This window comes from Eublepharis macularius, chromosome 3 (genome assembly GCF_028583425.1).
Source record: "Eublepharis macularius isolate TG4126 chromosome 3, MPM_Emac_v1.0, whole genome shotgun sequence".
NCBI classification, from domain to species: Eukaryota; Metazoa; Chordata; class Lepidosauria; order Squamata; family Eublepharidae; genus Eublepharis; species Eublepharis macularius.
The window spans coordinates 98237760-98257477 of NC_072792.1; the positions used below are offsets into that span (position 1 = coordinate 98237760).

The window sequence follows — 19718 nt, forward strand, 5'->3', positions numbered from 1 at the left end:
TTCTCCCTCTTAGCTCTGTAAGTTGTTTTGAGCCTGCTGAAGGAAAATATACAGGTAGCTGTATTTTTAGGGGGAGTTTAGGTAAACTCCACACTATAGATGGACATGAACTGAAATATGAACCATAATTCGTGACGAACCAGGCCGGTTCATGGTTTGTGAACCAGCGGTTTGTCAGATTCCATTTCTGACGAACCGCCATGAACTTCAGACTGGTTCATTTAGTTCGTTTTTTGGTTCATCACTGCAGACAGCCTGGTGCCAATCAATCAGTTTCCTAGGCAGCAGGGGATGGACTTCCTGCTGACCCAGAAGTGGGTGATTTGCTGGCCCAGAAGTGACATTTTCACAAACTGATTTGTGAACCGGGGCAGGTTCGTGAAAGTTGGTTGTTCGTGAAATATGACGAACCACGTGGTTCGGTTTTTTCTGGTTCTTGCCATCTCTACTCCACACCCATCTTTTTTAAAGGATGTCTTATGTTTCTGCTTGGAAAGGGTGTCCCAGGACAAGAAGTCCTTGAATGCTGTAATCTGTTAGCCTATGTGGGAAGCAGAATTCCCCTGCTGCAATTTTTCCTTTAACCTGCTAATCAACAGGTAGCATGAAACACATTCTAACCCCATCGTAGGGCATAAAGGATATTGACCAAAGTGTTATAAATGGAGGCCATTGTACATCTTTGTAGACAAAGGCCCTTTAAATTCATTTGTCTATTCTTACTTACTCTACAAAAGAAAGTAAAAGCTTCAGTGATCTGCTGCCTTGTTCACTACTCAGTTTTCCCATGATTCTTTTTCACATCTGTATTGCTTTATGTGCCCATCCCGCCTACTTCACCGTTTTCATTATTCTGGTGTGGATCTGCCTGTTTTCACTCCCACTGATGGCTTTTGCAGTTTTGGTCAGCTCGTTTTCCTGCACTACAAAGGTAGTCTCAGTTTTTTTCCTGAATGACAACTGCTGCTCTTTGACCACCATATCTTGCACCTCTAAGTGGGTAAGAGTCTCTACTGAGACTAGTAGGACTTGGATCCTTCTTCTTAGGCTGTTGACTACGTTTGGGACTTGAACCTTCTAATTTTTCTTTCTTTCTTATTTGATCTCCAAAAACATTTAAAGTAGGGGTGTAACCCCTTTCTAATGTTTTGCGCTTCATTTTTAGTGTACAGTACTTCCACCTGTGGAATGAGGACATACGTCCTCTCCATTCATAATGTTTCAGAATGTTAATGTGTCCAATGCTCTGGTCAGGATTCCCTACCAGGGTTTGGCTTTCAGCCCTCATGTCTCACAACTGGCAGTATCCTCACACAACCCTTCCTTTGTGAGTTGGTAGAGGCTATTATACTCTCCCTTGAGTGCAAGTCTGTTCAATGCCCTTTACCTAGGCTATCCCCACTGAAGCAGTTTTTTCCTTTCTGCATTCCTGCTTGTTCTTTGGCAAGGTCACTTTTAGAAAGCTCCCAACTTATTTAGAAGCACCTCTAGGAGAATGTCAATGAGGTGCTAAGCATCTGTTGGGCAGGTGTTCCTACGGTAGTCTCTACGGAGCTTCACACCCACCTCCTTAAGTGAGCTTGCTGCTTTCCCAATGTGGGACTGCACAGAAGCCACGAAGATGAAAACAGAGTTGAACTTATCTGTCAAAGATCCAGAGGAGTTAGCCGTGTTAGTCTGTAGTAGCAAAATCAAAGAGTCCAGTAGCACCTTTAAGACTAACCAATTTTATTGTTGCATAAGCTTTCGAGAATCAAGTTCTCTTCGTCAGATGCAGCTGCATCTGGCAGGGAGAGCTGTGGTTATCGAAGGCTTATACTACATAGGAATTGGATGCTTATACTGCTACAAACTAACACGGCAAACTGACTCCACACCAAAAGGAGATGTTTACATTTACTAGCAAAGGAATGTTTTGGTTGCCTCCCTGCTAATTGCATCTTGTCCCCTTCTGATATATGTCCTCTTCTCTCCCCTCTCCCTCCTCCTCTTCTGTATTTGCCCAGTTTGTATCATGCATCTGACGAAGAGAACTTGATTCTCGAAAGCTTATGCTACAATAAAATTGGTTAGTCTTAAAGGTGCTACTGGACTCTTTTTGAACTTATCTGTAACTGTTGTTCATCAAGTGGTCTTCTGTGCAGGCACACATCCCTCCCTCCTGCCCAGTTAAGAACTCTCTGGAACCTTAGTTTCTGAGGCCTCAGGCAGCTGCATGCAGAAAACTGAGGGACTAGTGCTCCTCCTCCTGGTCATGTGATGTTTTCAATGGGAATGTGCCAAAGGGAGGTGGGGCACTCCTAGTCTTTAGAAAGCTCTAGAAATCTTATCTGTGGCTGTCTTGCATGTGCTCAATCCAAATGTGTGACTGCACAGAAGACCACTCAATGAACAGCAGTTACAAGTAAGTGCAACCCTGTTTTCTAATAAATATTAAGTTCAGAAAGTTCCTTCGCTTCCACTGTGGGTCCAAAAACTACGTATACAAGTTTTTCCCTTTTGGTGTCTCCTCTGCCTCTTGTATCTTTACAAAGGTCATGGCATTGATGGTAAGCCACCTCAGAAAAAAAGATTGTACCATTTCCCCCTCTCTAGATGATTGGCTTCTAGTGAGTCAAACAGGAGAGTCACTGCCTCAACACATATCCCTGGTTCTGAGCATGTTGGACAACTGGGTCTCAGGGTCAATATGAAAAAATCATTGCTGATTCCACAACAGAGAGTTATTTTTGTGGGGGTAGTCCTAGACTCCTCCCAAGCCCTTTGCTTCCCCACTCCAAACAGGGTAACAAAATTCCTCCTCACCTTAAAGTCCTTTTATATAGGCACCAAAACATAAAACAAAGACTGTTAGGTTTATGGCCTCCTTGACTCTGATAGTTCCATTTGCCAGATTAAAACTTCCGTGTTCTCCAAAACTGGTTCGTCTGAGTATTCCACCCATACAGCCAGAACCTGTACAAGTGGTTCTGTATCTCATGTCTCATCCTCAGGTCCCTTCCAGTACAAATCTTGATCAACAGACACCTCTCTCTCGCATTTAGTGCCTTATTCTGGGACCAATTTAAGTAAACAGAGCATGGTCTGCTCAGGAATTGTTATGCATATCATCTTCCTTGAACTCAGGGTGATCAAGTATGCTTTGAAAGCTTTTGTACACCTAGTAGAGCGCATGAATGTTCAGATATGCACAGACAATACAACTACCATGCATTACTTAGGGGCATACAGCTTCTCTAGCTCTCTCCTAGGAATTCTCACTAATATGGGAGTGGGCTGTCCAGCATTGACTTAGTATCTCTGCCATGCACATAGCAAGCAAGGACAATGTTCTGGCAGATGCCCAGAGTTGGTCAGGCACTCAGAATTATGGTCTATATACACACAGTTACTCCACCCAATCTTCCTGAAGTAGAGGCATGGCTGTAGAGGCATTTGCCCATAGATCTCTTTGCCACATACCTCAAGGTGTGAAGAGTGTTGTTCAAGGGCAGGAAAAGGGAAGACTTCTCTTGGAGATGCCTTTCAGATTCCTTGGTCAGGCACCCTCCTGTCCACATTTTCTCCACTGCCCCTTATGACTCTTAACTAGGAGTGTGCACCCGAAAAAAATTTGGGTGTCCCGCTTCAGGTTTACCCAAAGCAGGAAAACAATTCAGGATAACCCAGATCCTGAAGCTGCAAGCAACCCTTTTCATGCAGCTTCCAAGCAGCAAGGGTTGCTTTAAACTTCTTACCCCACCACTTGCTTTCCCTAATGGGAGGGGGAGGAGGGAACCCTCCCATTGTGGGGAAAAAAGTGGTGGGGCAGGAAGTTTGAAAGCAAGCAGCACTTTTCTTGCTGTTTGCAATGCAAACAGCTAGAAAAGTGCTGCAGGAACAGCTGCTGCCGTTTTGCCCAAAGTTCCCTGAACCAATAAAAATCATTTTGGAAAGCTTTGCTTTGGGATTCCCAAGTCGGCTCAATTTGGGAGTTCTGAATCTTTACAAACTGGGTCCGATTTGGGTTAAAAACCTGAATTGAACACCCGAAGTGCACATCCCTACTCTTAATATTCAGTAAGATAATAAGGGAAGGTTCCTTGTCAATCATAATAGCCCCTTACTGGCCAAGTCAAGCTTAGTTTGCCACTCTTGTTTCAAATGGCACAGGGCAGAATCCACCATTTTCCCCCTAATCCCAGATCAGTACAATGTGACTCTCCACCACAGTGTATACACTTCGAAACTCACAGCTTGATTCTGTTAGCAGTCAGATCTCCTCATACTAAAAGGGCAGTTTATGGATATGAAAAATAATAAATCTCTTGCCTGAAGTCCCAGACATTGCCTAGTCCCCAGATAGATGGATGCCAACTGGCCTGGAGACTGGGCAGTTACCAAGTCATGAGTCATAGGGGATGACTGACTGACAAGCCCCTATACTTCAGAACAACACAAATAACTAGGCTGCCTGAGAGACACTCCCCACCTAATCTCATCAATGCCTTTCTTCTCCCACTTACCTCATCAAGCTATTTAGTGAACCTGATAGCCTTCCTGTCCAACAGTTACTAGGTCATCAAGCTGTATTTTTAGCTAGTCACTCCAAGAGGGTTGTATCATACCTTTCCCAATTTATTGTCTTACCTCCAGACAAGATATTAAGGTATTGTTTCCGGAAACAAGATGTCCATTTTGCTCGTTTTGCCCTATAACTGGGCTGTGTCTTGGTACCTACTCACGCACTCTGTTGGGCTCCTTCTCCCTGAAACGCTGGTCATTCTGCTGCTCCTCTGCATACCTTCTCTATCCCTCCAAGATTGGTAAATATCACTGTAATGATTTCAAGTAAATGTGTGCATGTGTCTTTAAATGCTTGGTGAGATAGGTGAAGAGTGGGGGTGAAAGAGAGGGATGACAGTGATATGATTGGTTGACGACAGAGTGTGGGCGGAGTGAATGCAGTTTGAGACTGACGGGAGAGAGCAAAGTTTCAGTCAGAAGAAAGCAGGCTAGCTGTGTGCTGCCTGAGTATACTGAAGTATTTATGAGAGAAATAAAACCTGTGTGGAACCTGAACTGAGCATGTTTGTGAAAGGACACTCAGTCAGGGAAAGAGAGGCCAGCTGTGTGCTGCCTGAGGAGTTTTAAGCATTTCTGTGAGACAAATATTGAGTTAGAGAAAGAGGCTGAGTGTGAAGCCTTAGAAGAGATCTGTGTGAATGGGTTTATAGGAAGTAACTTTAAGAACCGAGAACTACGTTTATGAAACCGATACACTTCTTGACTAAGTAAAAGTTCATTATGTTTTGTTATATCCCAGAGTAGCTGTCATTGCTATATCCCATTCCTATCCTCACGGCCACATAGAACCAACAAGGAGCCTGACGCTTAGGAACATTACCAAAAGGAAAACTTAAATATATTGGAATATAATATTCCTGGTGGCAGCAAACTACCCAGAGGGTGTTAAGGGAAAGATTAAAAGGAAAAATCTACTCAAAGAAAGTAAAGGTCATAACAATCACCTTCTCCCTGAAAATGCTTTCCCATTTCCTCAGAGTTTTGTTAGTGTATTTATGCTGTGTATGATTTTCTTTGGGTTTGTTTTTTACTGCTGTTAATAAACAAACCTGTTAGAACATCTGCCTGTTCATTTGAGAGTTCTCTAAGGGGACAATCCTGGTATACATGGATGGAGATCCGTTACCCCCTCTCACTGCATCTCCTTGAATGCTAATTCACCCAATTTACAGCACGCCCCTCCCAGTTGAGTAACAGTTCATCTCTCCCCGAATTATTTCTTTTGTCCCTGATCCAAAAGGTCCTTTTAGAAGCTAGGAAACTATCCACCAGGAAATCATATCTAGCCAAATGAAAAATATTTTTCGGCCAAAAATGACAAACTGAACCCCATCAATTCCATTCTACAATATTTGGTCCAGTTAAAGGACCAGGGTTTGGCTAATTACTCTTAAAAATCCATTCAACAGCCATTTCTACCTATCATGACAACATAAATGAAAAATATATGCCCAGTCAGAATGCAAGTCCTTCCTTAGAGGTCTAGCTAACCTATACCCCCCAGTGGAGAAAACAGGGTTAACATACCTGTAACTTATGTTCATCGAGTTCTTCTGTGCTGACACACATGGGACTGCGCAGGCGCAGGCCAGCCGCCGGAAAATTCTTCATCGCTTCTATAGCTCCGAAGGGGCCGTTAGTCGCGCGCCTCAGCGACCGTTTCCCGCCCAAACGGTCACATGTCCTTCTAGCGACCAACAGCCCCTTCCCTCAGTTCTCCCTTGCCGCCGCTATCCAATACACATAGCCACAATCTTTTAAACCACTAATTCTCGTTATTGTTATCATATTTATTATTATTCTGCATTGGAATTCACAGCAGGGCAGGAGGGAGGGATGTGTGTCAGCACAGAAGAACTCGATGAACATAAGTTACAGGTATGTTAACCCTGTTTTCATCTTCGTTCTTCTGTGCCTCCACACATGGGAGAGTACCAAGCTTCACACAATAAGGAAGGTGGGGTGAAATCCAACTCAATTTTATTATGTACCATAAGCCCTAATACAAGGACCAAGAGATAAATAAATTTGTTCAATAACATTCAACTTGTTCAATAAATATATACATATATACACGAATTGTCATTGTCAATTATTGCAGTAAGACATTCCAACATCCGATGTACTGTCGAAGGCTTTCACGGCCGGAGAACGATGGTTGTTGTGGGTTTTCCGGGCTGTATTGCCGTGGTCTTGGCATTGTAGTTCCTGACGTTTCGCCAGCAGCTGTGGCTGGCATCTTCAGAGGTGTAGCACCAAAAGACAAGAGATCTCTCATTCCAACATCCCTTCAGGAAAACAAGGAGTGGAGGACAGCTTTGGCTACAGCAACCTCTTGCTCTGCATTGACATCCATAGCATAATACTTAACAAATGTGTCAGCAGAGGACCACGTAGCCGCCTTGCAGATATTAACCAGCGGCACACCCCTGATAAGTGCCGATGAAGCTGCCTGAGACCACGTGGAATGGGCTTTGACCTCCAGTGGACAAACCACCTCGGCCAGAGCATAGGCCCTACTAATGGCCGACACAATCCATCGTGACAGGGTCTGTGACGATGCCCTGTGACCCTTGTCCTTAGTCCCAAAGCAGACAAACAAGTGGGGACTACTACGGAAGTCCCTTGTCCTGTCCAAGTAAAAGGCTAAGGCTCTCCTTAAATCTAAGGTGTGATGGGCCTTTTCCCCTTTGGTAGATGCCTGCGGAAAAAACGCAGGCAGCGTAATTTCCTGCGACAGGTGGAAGGCAGACACCACCTTGGGCAGAAACTTAAGGCATGGCCGCAGGACCACCCTATTCTTATGGAAGAGAAGAAAAGGTGGATCAGCCCTAAGCGCTGCTAACTCACTAACCCTTCTGGCGGACGTTACAGCCACCAGAAACGCCACCTTGTAGGACAACAAGTCCAAGGGGCATGTAGCTAAAGGCTCGAAAGGAGGCAGCATCAACCTGGACAGCACCAGGAACAGAGACCATTGGGGCACTGACGGTGACACAGGCAGGTAGAGATTAAACATCCCCTTCAGGAACTGACGAGATTTACAGTGTGAGAACACCGTGCTACCGTCAACCCGATCGTGAAAAGCGGAAATAGCCGCAAGATGGACCTTGAGGGAGGTAACTCGAAGCCCTTGGTCCTTCAACTGGCATAGGTAATCAAAAATGAGACCCAGGGGGCTACTGGTAGGCACCACATTCTTTGCAAGTGCCCAAGCCTCAAACTTAAGCCACTTAGCCCTATAAGCTCGTCTAGTGGACGGCTTCCTCGCATTCAGCAAGACTTTCTCCACCTGTTCAGAAAAAACTACAGGCGGGGTCGGATCCACCAGGCAGACAAGTGCAACTTCTTGGGCTCGTGGTGGAACAGGCTCCCGTTCAGCAGGAGATCCTGCCGGGGAGGCAGACTCACATACGTCCGATTGGACATCTGCAAAAGTTTGGGGAACCATACTTGTCTCGGCCAGAAGAGTGCCACCAGAATGCAATCTGCATTGTCATTTTCTATTTTGCACAACACCCTTGGTATTAGTGGGAATGGTGGAAACATATAGTGCAACCTGTGGGTCCACGTAAACTGGAAGGCATCCCCAATAGAGAGGGGGTCGCTCCCTGCCCTTGAACAAAATATTTGGGCCTTGGTGTTTGCTGACGTCACAAACAAATCTATGCTCGGTTGGCCCCACATTTGGAAGATCGGCCCAATGTACTCTGCGTTTAGTTCCCACTCGTGGTCCAACATGTGCACCCTGCTCAGGGCATCCGCCCGAACATTGTCTGATCCCGCTACGTGTATAGCCCGAAGCATCACACCATTCTGGATCACCCAGTGCCAAATGAGTGTGGCCTCCCTGCAGAGAATCATAGATGCTGTGCCCCCTTGCTGGTTTAGATAATACATGGCAGTCGTGTTGTCTGTCTGCACCAACACCTGACAGTTTTGTAGAAGCGCTGTAAGGGACACAAGTGCAAAACGAATAGCTCTTAGTTCAAGAACATTAATATGCAGGTTCTTTTCCCTTTCTGTCCAAACATCTTGTACACATACAGCACCACAATAGGCACCCCATCCCTGCAGTGATGCATCAGTGGTCACTGTAACCTCAAGATGCTGGTAACCAAACAGGGTCCCCCTAAACAAGTTGTCATCTGACAGCCACCAGTCAAAGGAGGATAGAATAACTCTAGGTATGGACAACTTGAGAGACGGAGGGTGGTGTATAGCATCATACCTCCTCACAAACCAATTCTGAAGCAGACGCATACGCAGTCGAGCAAAGGGGACCACCGAGGTGGCAGCTGCCATATGACCCAATAAACATTGGATGGTGCGAACAGATTGGAAACCAGATCCTTCAGAGACTTAGCCCTTTCAAGGGGGAGCAGTGCCTTACCCTCCACAGAGTCTAAAATCGCACCAATATAAGAGACCTTACGGCTAGGCACCAGTTTCGATTTATCAAAATTTACCAGAAGTCCCAAACGTTTGCAAGTGCTCAGTACTAACTCCACATCTTGCAAAAGTTTAGCTTCAGAATCAGCCACAATGAGCCAATCATCGAGCTAAGGGAAGATGGAACAGCCCTCCTCTCGAAGAAAGGACACCACATGGGCCACACACTTGGTAAATACCCATGGCGCCGTGGATAGGCCGAAGGGAAGCACCCTATAATGGAACACCCTTCACCTGTAAACGAAGCTCAGGAATTTCCTGTGCTCCTCTAGTATTCCCACATGGAAATAGGTGTCCTTCAAATCGAGGACAGCAAACCAATCCCCTTTCTTTAGCAAGGAGATTACAGCAGACAGTGTGACCATCTTAAACTTCGTCACTTTCAGAAAGGCATTAAGACCCCTTAAATCTAGAATGGGGCGTAAACCCCCATCCTTTTTGGGGACCAAGAAGAATCAAGAAAAAAAGCCCTTCTCAGACTCCTCATACGCCACCTCCTCCACAGCACCCTTGGCCAAGAGCGACACTATTTCCGCGTCCAGCTCGGCCATGGTGTTATTTACAGCCATTAGGAGCGAACTACACCTAGGCAGTCCCAAGAATTCCAGCCCGTATCCTTTATTAACAATAGTTAAGACCCATGAGTCAGATGTTATCGACTCTCACTCGAAGAGGAAAGGCTTCAGCCTGTCCGAAACGTTCAAGGATGCAGCTGGATCATCCCGTCAGTACTGCCTCCCAGGTCCCTGCTGATCTTTCTGCTGGGCAGGGGGCTGAGGCGTGCGGGGCTTGAAAGGCCTACGCCTCCTGGACTGCTGTGCAGGAGCAAAGTGGTGCTGAGAGGAGGCAGGGTACTGCTGATAGTAGGGATGCTGCTGGTATCTGCTCTGATACTGGTATGGATTGTATCTCGCAGGGTACCGTGGCCTAAAAGCAGACCTGTCCGCCGAGGTCACCCCCAACGACCGGGCCGTCTGCCTGTCTTCCTTTTTCTTTTTCAGCGCCTCATCGGTGGTCTTTGAAAACAAGGAGTCCCCCTCAAAGGACAGATTCTCAATCCTTGTCCTCATTTCCTGGGGGAGAGCTGTTGACTGGAGCCAAGAGTGCCGCCTGAGAACCACTGCTGCTGTCATTCCACGGGCAGCAGTGTCAGCAGCGGGGCTTCCAGCATTCATCTGCTGCTTGGAGAGGCGGATGGCTTCCTTCTGCAGCAGAGACACCAGCACCACCTCATCGGCCGACCTGTGCCGCGGGGACCGAGAGTGCCGACGCTTGGCCTTCTTCGGCTTCTTGGATGGAGGCTCCGAGGAGGCCCTCGAATCCGAAGCCCTCTCGACAGCCGGCCTCTTGCTGGACTCTGGTCTCAGACCCGCAGCCTTCTTAGGGGTCGATTTCCCAGCAACGACCTCCGGCCTCGGCGCTGCAACAGCCGTCGGTTCTGCTGTCGGCGTCGGATCCGATCTCAGCTCCGATCCCGAAGCCGTCTTCCTCGGATCCGAGCGCGATGACGCCGTCTCCTGGGGCGACCTCACAGCTCTCTGCACTGGAGAGCCCGCTTTTGAGGCTGCTGCACTCGCCGGCCGAGATTTTGAAGCCGACTTCGCAGAAGCCGCTGAGCCCGCTCGTGATTGCCTTTCAGCAGAGGGGCCAGGGCCAGCCTTAGGGGAGGATAATGGAGTCTTGCCCGCCACCCGAACGTTCCTGTCTGGCCTTGTGCGTGAACTTTTGGCAGATTTTACATGCCGGTACATTATGGGTCTCCCCCAGCCAAAATAAGCACAAATCATGCCCATCGGTTTGGGCCATTTTTGTGTGGCATTGAATGCAGTGCTTAAACAAGGCCTTCGAAGCCATGTTAGGGTCAGGCAATATCGATGTCAAAAAACAGTCCGAGTTATACACTACGAATCCAGCCAGAGTCCAAATCAGTAAGAAGAGTAAGTCAAGTCCGAAGTCCAAGTCAATACCAAATAATCAATCAAGAAGCAAGAAAAAACACAACAAGCATGGAGCTGCGAAGCAGACGTTCACTTCAAGCAGCGGCAAGAAGAGAACTGAGGGAAGGGACCGTTGGTCGCTAGAAGGACATGTGACCGTTTGGGCGGGAAACGGTCGCTGAGGCGCGTGACTAACAGCCCCTTTGGAGCTATAGAAGCGATGAAGAATTTTCCGGCGGCTGGCCTGCGCCTGCGCAGTCCCATGTGTGAAGGCACAGAAGAACAAAGATGAACCCTTGGTTCTCGCCTCAATTATGCACAAACCTTTCAAGCCTCTAGCTACCTGCCCCCTTAGCTTTTCTGGTGGCCATAACCTCAGCTGGAAGGTCGAGTGAATTGCAAATCCTTAAATCCAACCCTCCTTTCATTAATAATAATAATAATAATAATAATAATAATAATAACATTCGATTTATATATCGCCCTTCAGGACAACTTAATGCCCACTCAGAGCGGTTTACAAAGTGTTATTATTACCCCACAACAATCACCCTGTGAGGTGGGTGGGGCTAAGAGAGCTCAAGAGAACTGTGACTCGCCCAAGGTCACCCAGCTGGCTTTGTGGAGGAGTGGGGAATCAAACCCGGCTCTCCAGATTAGAGTCCCGTGCTCTTAACCACTACACCAAACTGGCTCTAAGATGTTCTCAGATACAGTCGTTCTCCATCCAAGCCTCTCTTTTCTGCCAAAGGTCGTCTCCACTGTTCACATGATCCAGGACATCCTACTGCCTTCTTTCCAATACCTCTGGCCAACAAACTTTTGCACACTGGATATTAAATGTGCCTTGTGTTTCTATCTAGACAGGATAACTCCTTTTCAGAAGGCCCCTACTCTTTGTGTCATTTAAAGGGAGCAAAATGGCCAGAAAGTCTCTGCACAGAGTGTGGTTCATTAAAGCTTGTTACAACCAGTGTAAGCAACAATGACCATTATATATAATGACTCATTCCACAGGGGCTTAACAGTTGACTGGTGCAAGGTGGGCCACCTGGTCAGTGCCATCTATATTAGTCAAACATTATGCCACTAACGGACTCCAGATGCAACGCAGCTGTTGGCAAGGCAGTCCAAAAAGTATTTCCCAGTAAAGAGCTTCATGCCCTCCTCCTGGTTAAGTTAGCTCCTCCTGGTTAAGTTAGCTCGCTATGGGACTGCACAGAAGATGACATGACAATGAAAACAGTTGTACTTACCTGTAACTGTTGTTCGAGTGGTCTTATGTGCAGGCACACATCCCTCCCTCCTGCCCCACTGTAAGCTACTTTACTTACCTTCCTTATGCATCAGCAGCTTAGAGAACGGAGGGAGCTGCTTACCCTGCCTTTTACAGCCACACCTGGGAGGAAAGCATGCAAAAAGGCTAAGTGAGCATTTTGCTCCTCTAGCTTTAGCACGTTTGTGGATGGCTGCGCATTTGCAGATCTTCTGCATGCCTGCTCAGAAGACCACTCAATGAACAACAATTACAGGTAAGTGCAACCATTTTGTTGTTCAGTATTTCCTTAATAAGCAGTATAACCACAAATGGCAGAGAGATGTATCTATTAAGACCAACTGCCACTGGTTGGTGAAGGGGGGAGACAGCATATTTCTTGTATCTGCCATAGCTATTTTTTGACGTCAATGATGCTGAAGTCCTCCATTTGCCAAGCAGATGTGGCAATGTAATCGTTTTTTCATTACAAAAGGAAAAAGTCCATTGCCATTTCTGTTGATTTAGTGTAACTAAGGTGAAGGTTTTTGATACGCTACCAACCTTGAGCATAGTAATGGAAAAGCTAAATACTCATTTGGAAGGAAATTAGTTTTGTGTGTTCAGGGATTTCAAATAGGCCTGGGATCTGGTGGCCTGCCACAATTGTCCTAAGAGAGACTGTGGATTTTCTGTGAGCCAAACCCTTTGACACCACAGATAGACATGATATAGGTCTGTGCACTTCTATGGTTCACTAACTGGTATATTTCATTTATTCATCATACTATATCCTGTGTAAGACTACTGGCTTTTCTATAGTGCACATACTATTTGTTACCAAACCTTTGTTTCTAGAGGAATGTTCTTCCTCAAAGAAAACAAACGCCTGAGGATGCAAAACATAAGAACTGTTTCCTATTATCAGCTTATGTATATTTTTTTATTAAATATATCCTTGGACGGGTAAATATATCCTTGATAAACAGTATTCCTATTTACTTTTCAAATTGAGTAATACTAGTAGCACTGTAGCTGCTTTTGTAATCTTTCATTATAGAACTCTAATTTTTGAAATAAAGGTACAACCAAATGGAGAGAATCACTATTTTTTCAGAATATCCCCGTTAACCCCAAGGGGCCTATGAAACCAAAGAGAGACTCCCATCTTGGCTCAAAGCATTATAGGAATTAAATGCAATAAAATACCATCCCATAATACAAGCAGGTACCTGTGAGAAACTGTCATGCTCCATTAGGGAACTGCTTTGTGACTTCATGGAGCTCCTCACACCCAGATAAAAATGCTGGGGATCTGCAAGCCTGTTTGGTTCAGTTTTACATCAGCACTGACCTTTTGCCTCTATAACTTTTGACTGTTGGTGCTTCAGGACTGGATAATGTATAAATCTTTATCCCTTTTTCCTCTTAACCCTCCCCCCAACCACCTCAACTGTGCTCCATGTCGTCTTTCCAACGGTCAACCTAACTTGGCCCAAGGTAGCTTATTTCAACCTTTAGTCACAACATGCCTATGGGTCCTTCACTCCTGTCCAGCCAGCCTGACTACTAGCCCCCACCAATGAAATTTTATCCTTTCTGCATTCTCTCCTTCCTTGAAGGCTACTATCAGCCATAGGTAGACACAATGTGACCACTGCCACTAGGTGGTACATAATTCCTTCATTTCCCAGTAACACACTTAAATTTACAAAAATAGAGGGCAGAAAGAACAGGCTCCATGATTTGTTTTTACTACGGCCATGGAGTCCCTATGAATATTGTTAAAAAAATTCTTGTAGAATAGCCAGGACATACTGGCACCTTAGAGACTAACAACTTTTACAGGGTGTAAGCTTTCCAGAGTCAAAGCTCACATCTTCAGACACAATACAGAATCTTCACATTAGCAAGGTGTATTCTAGTAGGAAGTAAGAGTCATGAATACTACTTGTGGTTAATAAAACACAGTTACAACATGTGGGGAAAAAATTATCCATAATTTTTACATCTGCTTACAGTGGAAAAACTACTAGGTGGGTGCTAGCCTAAACTCTATCAAAGGAGTGGGGTGGATATAAGTTCACTCTGTTTTTTCTATCCCACACAACTTTATTGGCATTCTTTGCACATAAAAAATTATTGTATATTGTAATTTAGAAGATGGTTGGTTAATTCTTCCTTCCAGCCTTAACATGAGATAAGCTATAACTTTAATCATCTGAAGACTGGAAATTGACCTAAAATGCAGCAAGTTCTGCCTTAAGAAATTCTAAAGCTGAATACACTTTTTAAAAAGGCTCCATTATATCCTTTCATATATCATGACATGAAATTAGTGGACTCTTCTTTCAAGTTTAATCAAATCCTTAGTATCTATCTAAATAAAAAGCTCTCTACCATTATTCTTAATTCTCCTGTTTCTAGGAACATTCTTAGGTAACATACATTCTTTTAAAATATTGAATTTATACTAAATAAAAAAGGTTAGGCTCAAATTATAAGGCAATCTAAGGAAAGTTATGAATCACCACCACTACTACCTCAGCTCTTACTACAAGGAGACATAATTTTATCATACATTTTAATGCACTGTTCATTGGTCAGTAAATAAGATAATGAACTTGTGCAGCTTTATTAACTGAGGTCAGTACAACAATATTAAGATCATTTACATCCCTCATCCAGTTGCAGATTAAAATTCATAGTAACCACAACTTTATACAATCACATCAGGCAGTATGTTTGAGGGAAAAAGGACAATTTGATGTCTCTTATACTGAAACATGCAGAGACTTTTTATGCTGCCATTCTTTCCCATCCTTTTGCTGGATCAGCTCCCTTCTCACATAAGGTTTGATTATTTTCCTGAAATGATCAGTTGAAATGGATTATTCTGCTAGACTTCAAAAAGCATAGCAAAGGGAAGAAGAAAAGAGTACTGTCATCCAGCAAACAGTCTTTTCTTTCCTTTGTAAAATAAGGACCTAAAATCTCTCTAGCACTAACTGCTAGCTGCTGTTTTAGAGTTAACAGACTATACAATTTTTGACTACAACAAAAACTTTACCAAAATCATAGGAACTACATCATGGTACAAACAAAATTTTACATTCCATATTCAAGGGAAATTTGGTTGCATTTCCAAACACATTACAAATACTGCAGAGTCGTATAGTGATTTTTAGTAATTTAAGAAATAATTACATCACCAACGTCAATAATATAAACATACCAAAACTAAATGTGATTTAAATACATTTTCCATGTACAAAAAGAAAAGCCTGAAGGTGTCTGTACAGTTTTCTTTTTTTACAATGAGCTGCTAATGTATGTACACAATGACAGGAGGGAAATATCCTTTTGTGTAGAATAAAATTATCTGAAAATGTTAATATAAAAACCATAGTTAGTTGTGTGAGGCACTCCTAAAGCTGGTGGCACTAGCCAAGAGCTCTTTTGGTACAATTCCCAATGCCTGAAGAGCTACAGTAGCTGCTGTGGCTTTAGCAAGCTTCTTATTAGGACTGGCAAAGCTAGGCTTATGTTCAACACCGTTGACCATCACCTGTTTGAGAAGAAGAAAACACAACCTTTTAAAATTATGTAACATCTGTATCTCCTTTCTCAGACCAAAAGCTACATACTTTTCCACACAACCACAAAAGATTTATTCACTTAACCAGGAATTTCCAAATGGTAATAGGTATAGGAGCAGTGTGCACTTCTATGGAAGCACCACCTCTGGTTATAGACAGGAAATTTTGGTGACTCCAGAACAAGAGCCTTCCCTCAACAATCTCTAGACAGTCTCTTCAAAAAGCCTCTACTAGCCCCTACACATTTTAAATCAAATAATACAACCACCTTAAAATATGTATCCCACCCGAACTTAAAACATCTTAAGGCTTTGACAATTGACAGGAATCTCCTGCCCAAAAACTGCACAAGGAACAAAAGCAGGTTAACCATGCTGCCTCTAAAGTTCCTAGAGTTCCTAGGAATGCAGAGGAATAACAGAGTTGCAATCACCTGTAACTGTTGTTCATCAAGTGGTTTTCTGTGCAGGCACACATTGGGACTGAGCACATGCAGGACAGCCACAGAGAAGATTTCTAGAGCTTTTTAAAGACTAGGAGTGTCCCACCTCTCTTTGGTGTTTTCCCACCAAAACCATCACATGACCAGGAGGAGGGGTGCTAATCCCTCGGTTCTCTGCATGCGGCCGCCAGACCTCTCAAAAACTAAGGTTCTAGAGCGTTCTCAACAGGGCAGGAGGGAGGGATGTAACTTCAACAGAGCGGAACAGTCCCTGTCGGTTCTCACCAGGAGAATCCGCCCTACACACACACACAAGGTGCTTTGTTTCTTTAAAAGGGAAGCCAGCTGGACAAGACTGTGAAGCATAATCTATACGGTAATGGGAGTGCACAATATCCATTTGAAAATTACATGATATTGACCATGACAGGGACATAACTTAGCTTCTCAACTTCCTGAAAACTCATCAGATAAACTTAAGCACCATGATTTGAGAGAGTTATCAACAACCCGCATAACCCTCAGAACATGCTGAACATCAAAAGATGCATATAATGTTGTTAACACTATTAATGTCTTTTGGAGAGCAATAAAGCAGATGACTCCAGAAAACAGGCAACTGCAAGAGCTCTGAATTTCTAGGGACCCAGCTGGCCCAATTTAACTGCTAAATACCAGCTGGGGAATAAACCCTGCATAAGCCTATGAGCTGAGCAGTATTCAGCCCATCTCTCCTTTCTAATCCTTGTCTGCTTGACCTACAATCTTCTGAGGACTCTGCTTGTTCACTTTTCTCTGATCAGAAGAAATTTATGGGTCCTAGGATGCCTGACTAGGCAGGGATCCCTGTGAAGGACTAGGAACATATTTCCCCTCATTCACTGATGAAAAAGGGCATCATGACTCCTTGGCAGAAGTCTCTGCTCTAATGCCTATACGCATCCTGATTCTGCATTTCTCAAGTGGCCGTATTTAACATGGTGATGCCATCATTCTACACTGCCATATACCTTTGCAAAGACCACATTATTTCTCCCAACTAAGTGGAATGGGCCTTTCCCCACCAAGACTTCTGGGGAAAGAAAATTCCCCTCCTCTGCACTCAGATGCCTAATCTAAGCCCCTCCAACAATTACCATAACAACATGAATAATAACATTTGATTTATATACTGTCCTTCAGGACAACTTAACACCCACTCAGAGTGGTATTATTACTATCCTCACAACAACCACCCTGAGAAGTGGGTGGGACTGAGAGCTCTGGAAGAGCTGTGTGACCCACGGTCACCCAGCTACCTTCAATGGAGGAGTGGGGAATCAAACTGCTCTTAACCACTACACCAAACTAGCTCTCTATGGAAGGGGAGGAATGGGCTTAGAAGGAAGAGAAATGGGCAAAACAACAGCCCATTAACCTTCTCTTGTGTCATGTGGGCTGCAGAAGACCTATGCTTTCTGTAGACATGTACACAGTCCTATGGGGAGGCCAAATTAATGGTTGTTCATCCCAACCACCCTGTGTCTACGCAAGGTGATGGCCGTGGCCAAGTTCTCCATCTAACAGGTGATGTGGATAGTGTGGGGAGAGAGGTCTTTTCCCAGGCTGATTTATTCTTCCCAGTCTGCCCTTGCATGCATCTTTGAGGCCACTGCCTGCAGGAGCTTCACTGCAAAATCCACCAGGCCAAAACATGGAAGGGAATTTACTTCTGCAAGGCCAGCACCTGTAGTGTTGCTTCTTCTGTGAGCATCACTCAAATGCCCAACTGAAGAGGAAACGTGCTATGAAGCCTTTGTCTACAAGCTCTTTGTTGCTGTGTTGAGGCCTTTATCACAACACCCTCTATGTTGGTGATGAAGGGAAATTCACTTTCATGAAGCCTTCATCTAAGGGAAAGTTGTCCCTATAACCTGCTGGCCAGAGTGGGGAAGGAAGTGTGCCTTAGCAAGGACTTTAACTGTAAGCACTTTGTTGCTTAACCTCACGGCCAATGTGAAGAGGGGAGCTCACTTCTTAGATCTTTATTGGAAAACAGCAAGGGCTGAGACCCTGCCATCTTCAGAAAAAGAGAAAAGGCTGTGACCAAAATAAAAATCTACCATCTGCTGCTACAGGGCTAGTCTGGGGATTGTCATCAAAAGCGAAACTGACCCCACCTTTGACAACAGACCCCTTCCCCCAGTCTGTTCCCAGTCTTACCACCACAGAACTGGATGTTACATGTGTTGAATGCATTTCATACTGAGAGACAGCTATCCTGGTTCAAGGAGCGACTCTTCCCTTAACATGTGAGCCCAAGATCTGATCAGTTAAAGCCCTGTCTGCACAAAGGAAAATAGGCTCTTCCAAAATAATCAGTGCAAAATACTTACAATATATGCTCTATTTAAATGGAAAACCTTTTGACTGACCTCCAGGGTATTCTCAGGAACCTTCTCTTGCTAAACTAAGCACAGATAGGCATGGTATACTAACACTTTCCATTTGTATTATTTTGAAGTATACAAAATAGTACAATGAGCAGCCCGCTGCAGACTGTGATTACAAGTTTACCTTAAAGAGAAAACATTTGCGATGATCAGGCCCATTATCAGTCACCAACACAAACGTTGGGGGTGGCCATCTTCTTTTATTACAGGCCTCCATCAATACTGAAATTGGATGTTTGCCTTAAAGAAAACATATATTGTTTTAGAAGTTATCTACAAACTCCAAAACTAGTATAACTGAGACACAGTTTAAAGATTCACCTGTAAGATCTTTCACAGCACTGAAAGCACCATGTCTCTTCTGTGTCTTTTCTCCTACTGCAACCAAACCTAAATAAAGCACAGAAGAAAATGTTTATGTTCTTCAATTTATCGTCTTCTAACATGTACACTAGACATTACATCAAGATCTCTGTAGAGCAAGCTAGCTTTTTGAACACGTAGCAACAGTCTGTACGAACACAGTCACATGCTTCAAATTTTTTAATCTGATGCCATTTCTCATTTTCATTCTAATATCTCCACTTATAACCCTTCAAACCAACTATTCAGCCAGTTACAACACAATGCTTTTGCCTTCCTTTTTTTTCAGATAACAACAATGCTACTTGTCCTAAATCAGTGATTTTCACATAATGGTCTATTGTGTGTTTTCAGTTGGTCCATGATATACTACCACAAAAAGCTTCAGGTTCTTTTAAAGTTTCTACAGTAGGTGCTTGCACTAAAGAGGAGGCATAGAGAATACGTAAACATTATCATGATTTGTCTGTTCTCCAATAACTCATTTTCTTCCAGCTATATGTTTTTTACTCATAGTATACAGTACAGCTCCTTCAGACTGCAGATAGAGTTTTAATTGGTAAGCCCTCCAAGTGGTAGGCAAAACTATAGGTTAATCAGATTATCTATAGAAAAATAAGCATGCCATTGTAGTGGCTTGCAGTGCAACAATATTTTCTAAACATAGCCCTA

The 19718-nt window shown here is 44.2% G+C and overlaps 1 protein-coding gene across 1 annotated transcript in view; it reads right to left on the reverse strand.

Moving 5' to 3' along the window:
* Nucleotides 1-14554: 14554 nt before the first annotated feature.
* SON (SON DNA and RNA binding protein) overlaps nt 14555-19718 on the reverse strand; it is a 44199-nt gene continuing 39035 nt past the window's right edge. The window contains exons 10-12 of the mRNA XM_054973402.1: nt 19005-19073; nt 18808-18923; nt 14555-15778 (exon numbers count right to left, since the gene is read on the reverse strand). Coding sequence (XP_054829377.1) covers nt 15620-15778; nt 18808-18923; nt 19005-19073 — 344 coding nt within the window. The 3' untranslated portion in view covers nt 14555-15619. The remainder of the gene's footprint in view (nt 15779-18807; nt 18924-19004; nt 19074-19718) is intronic.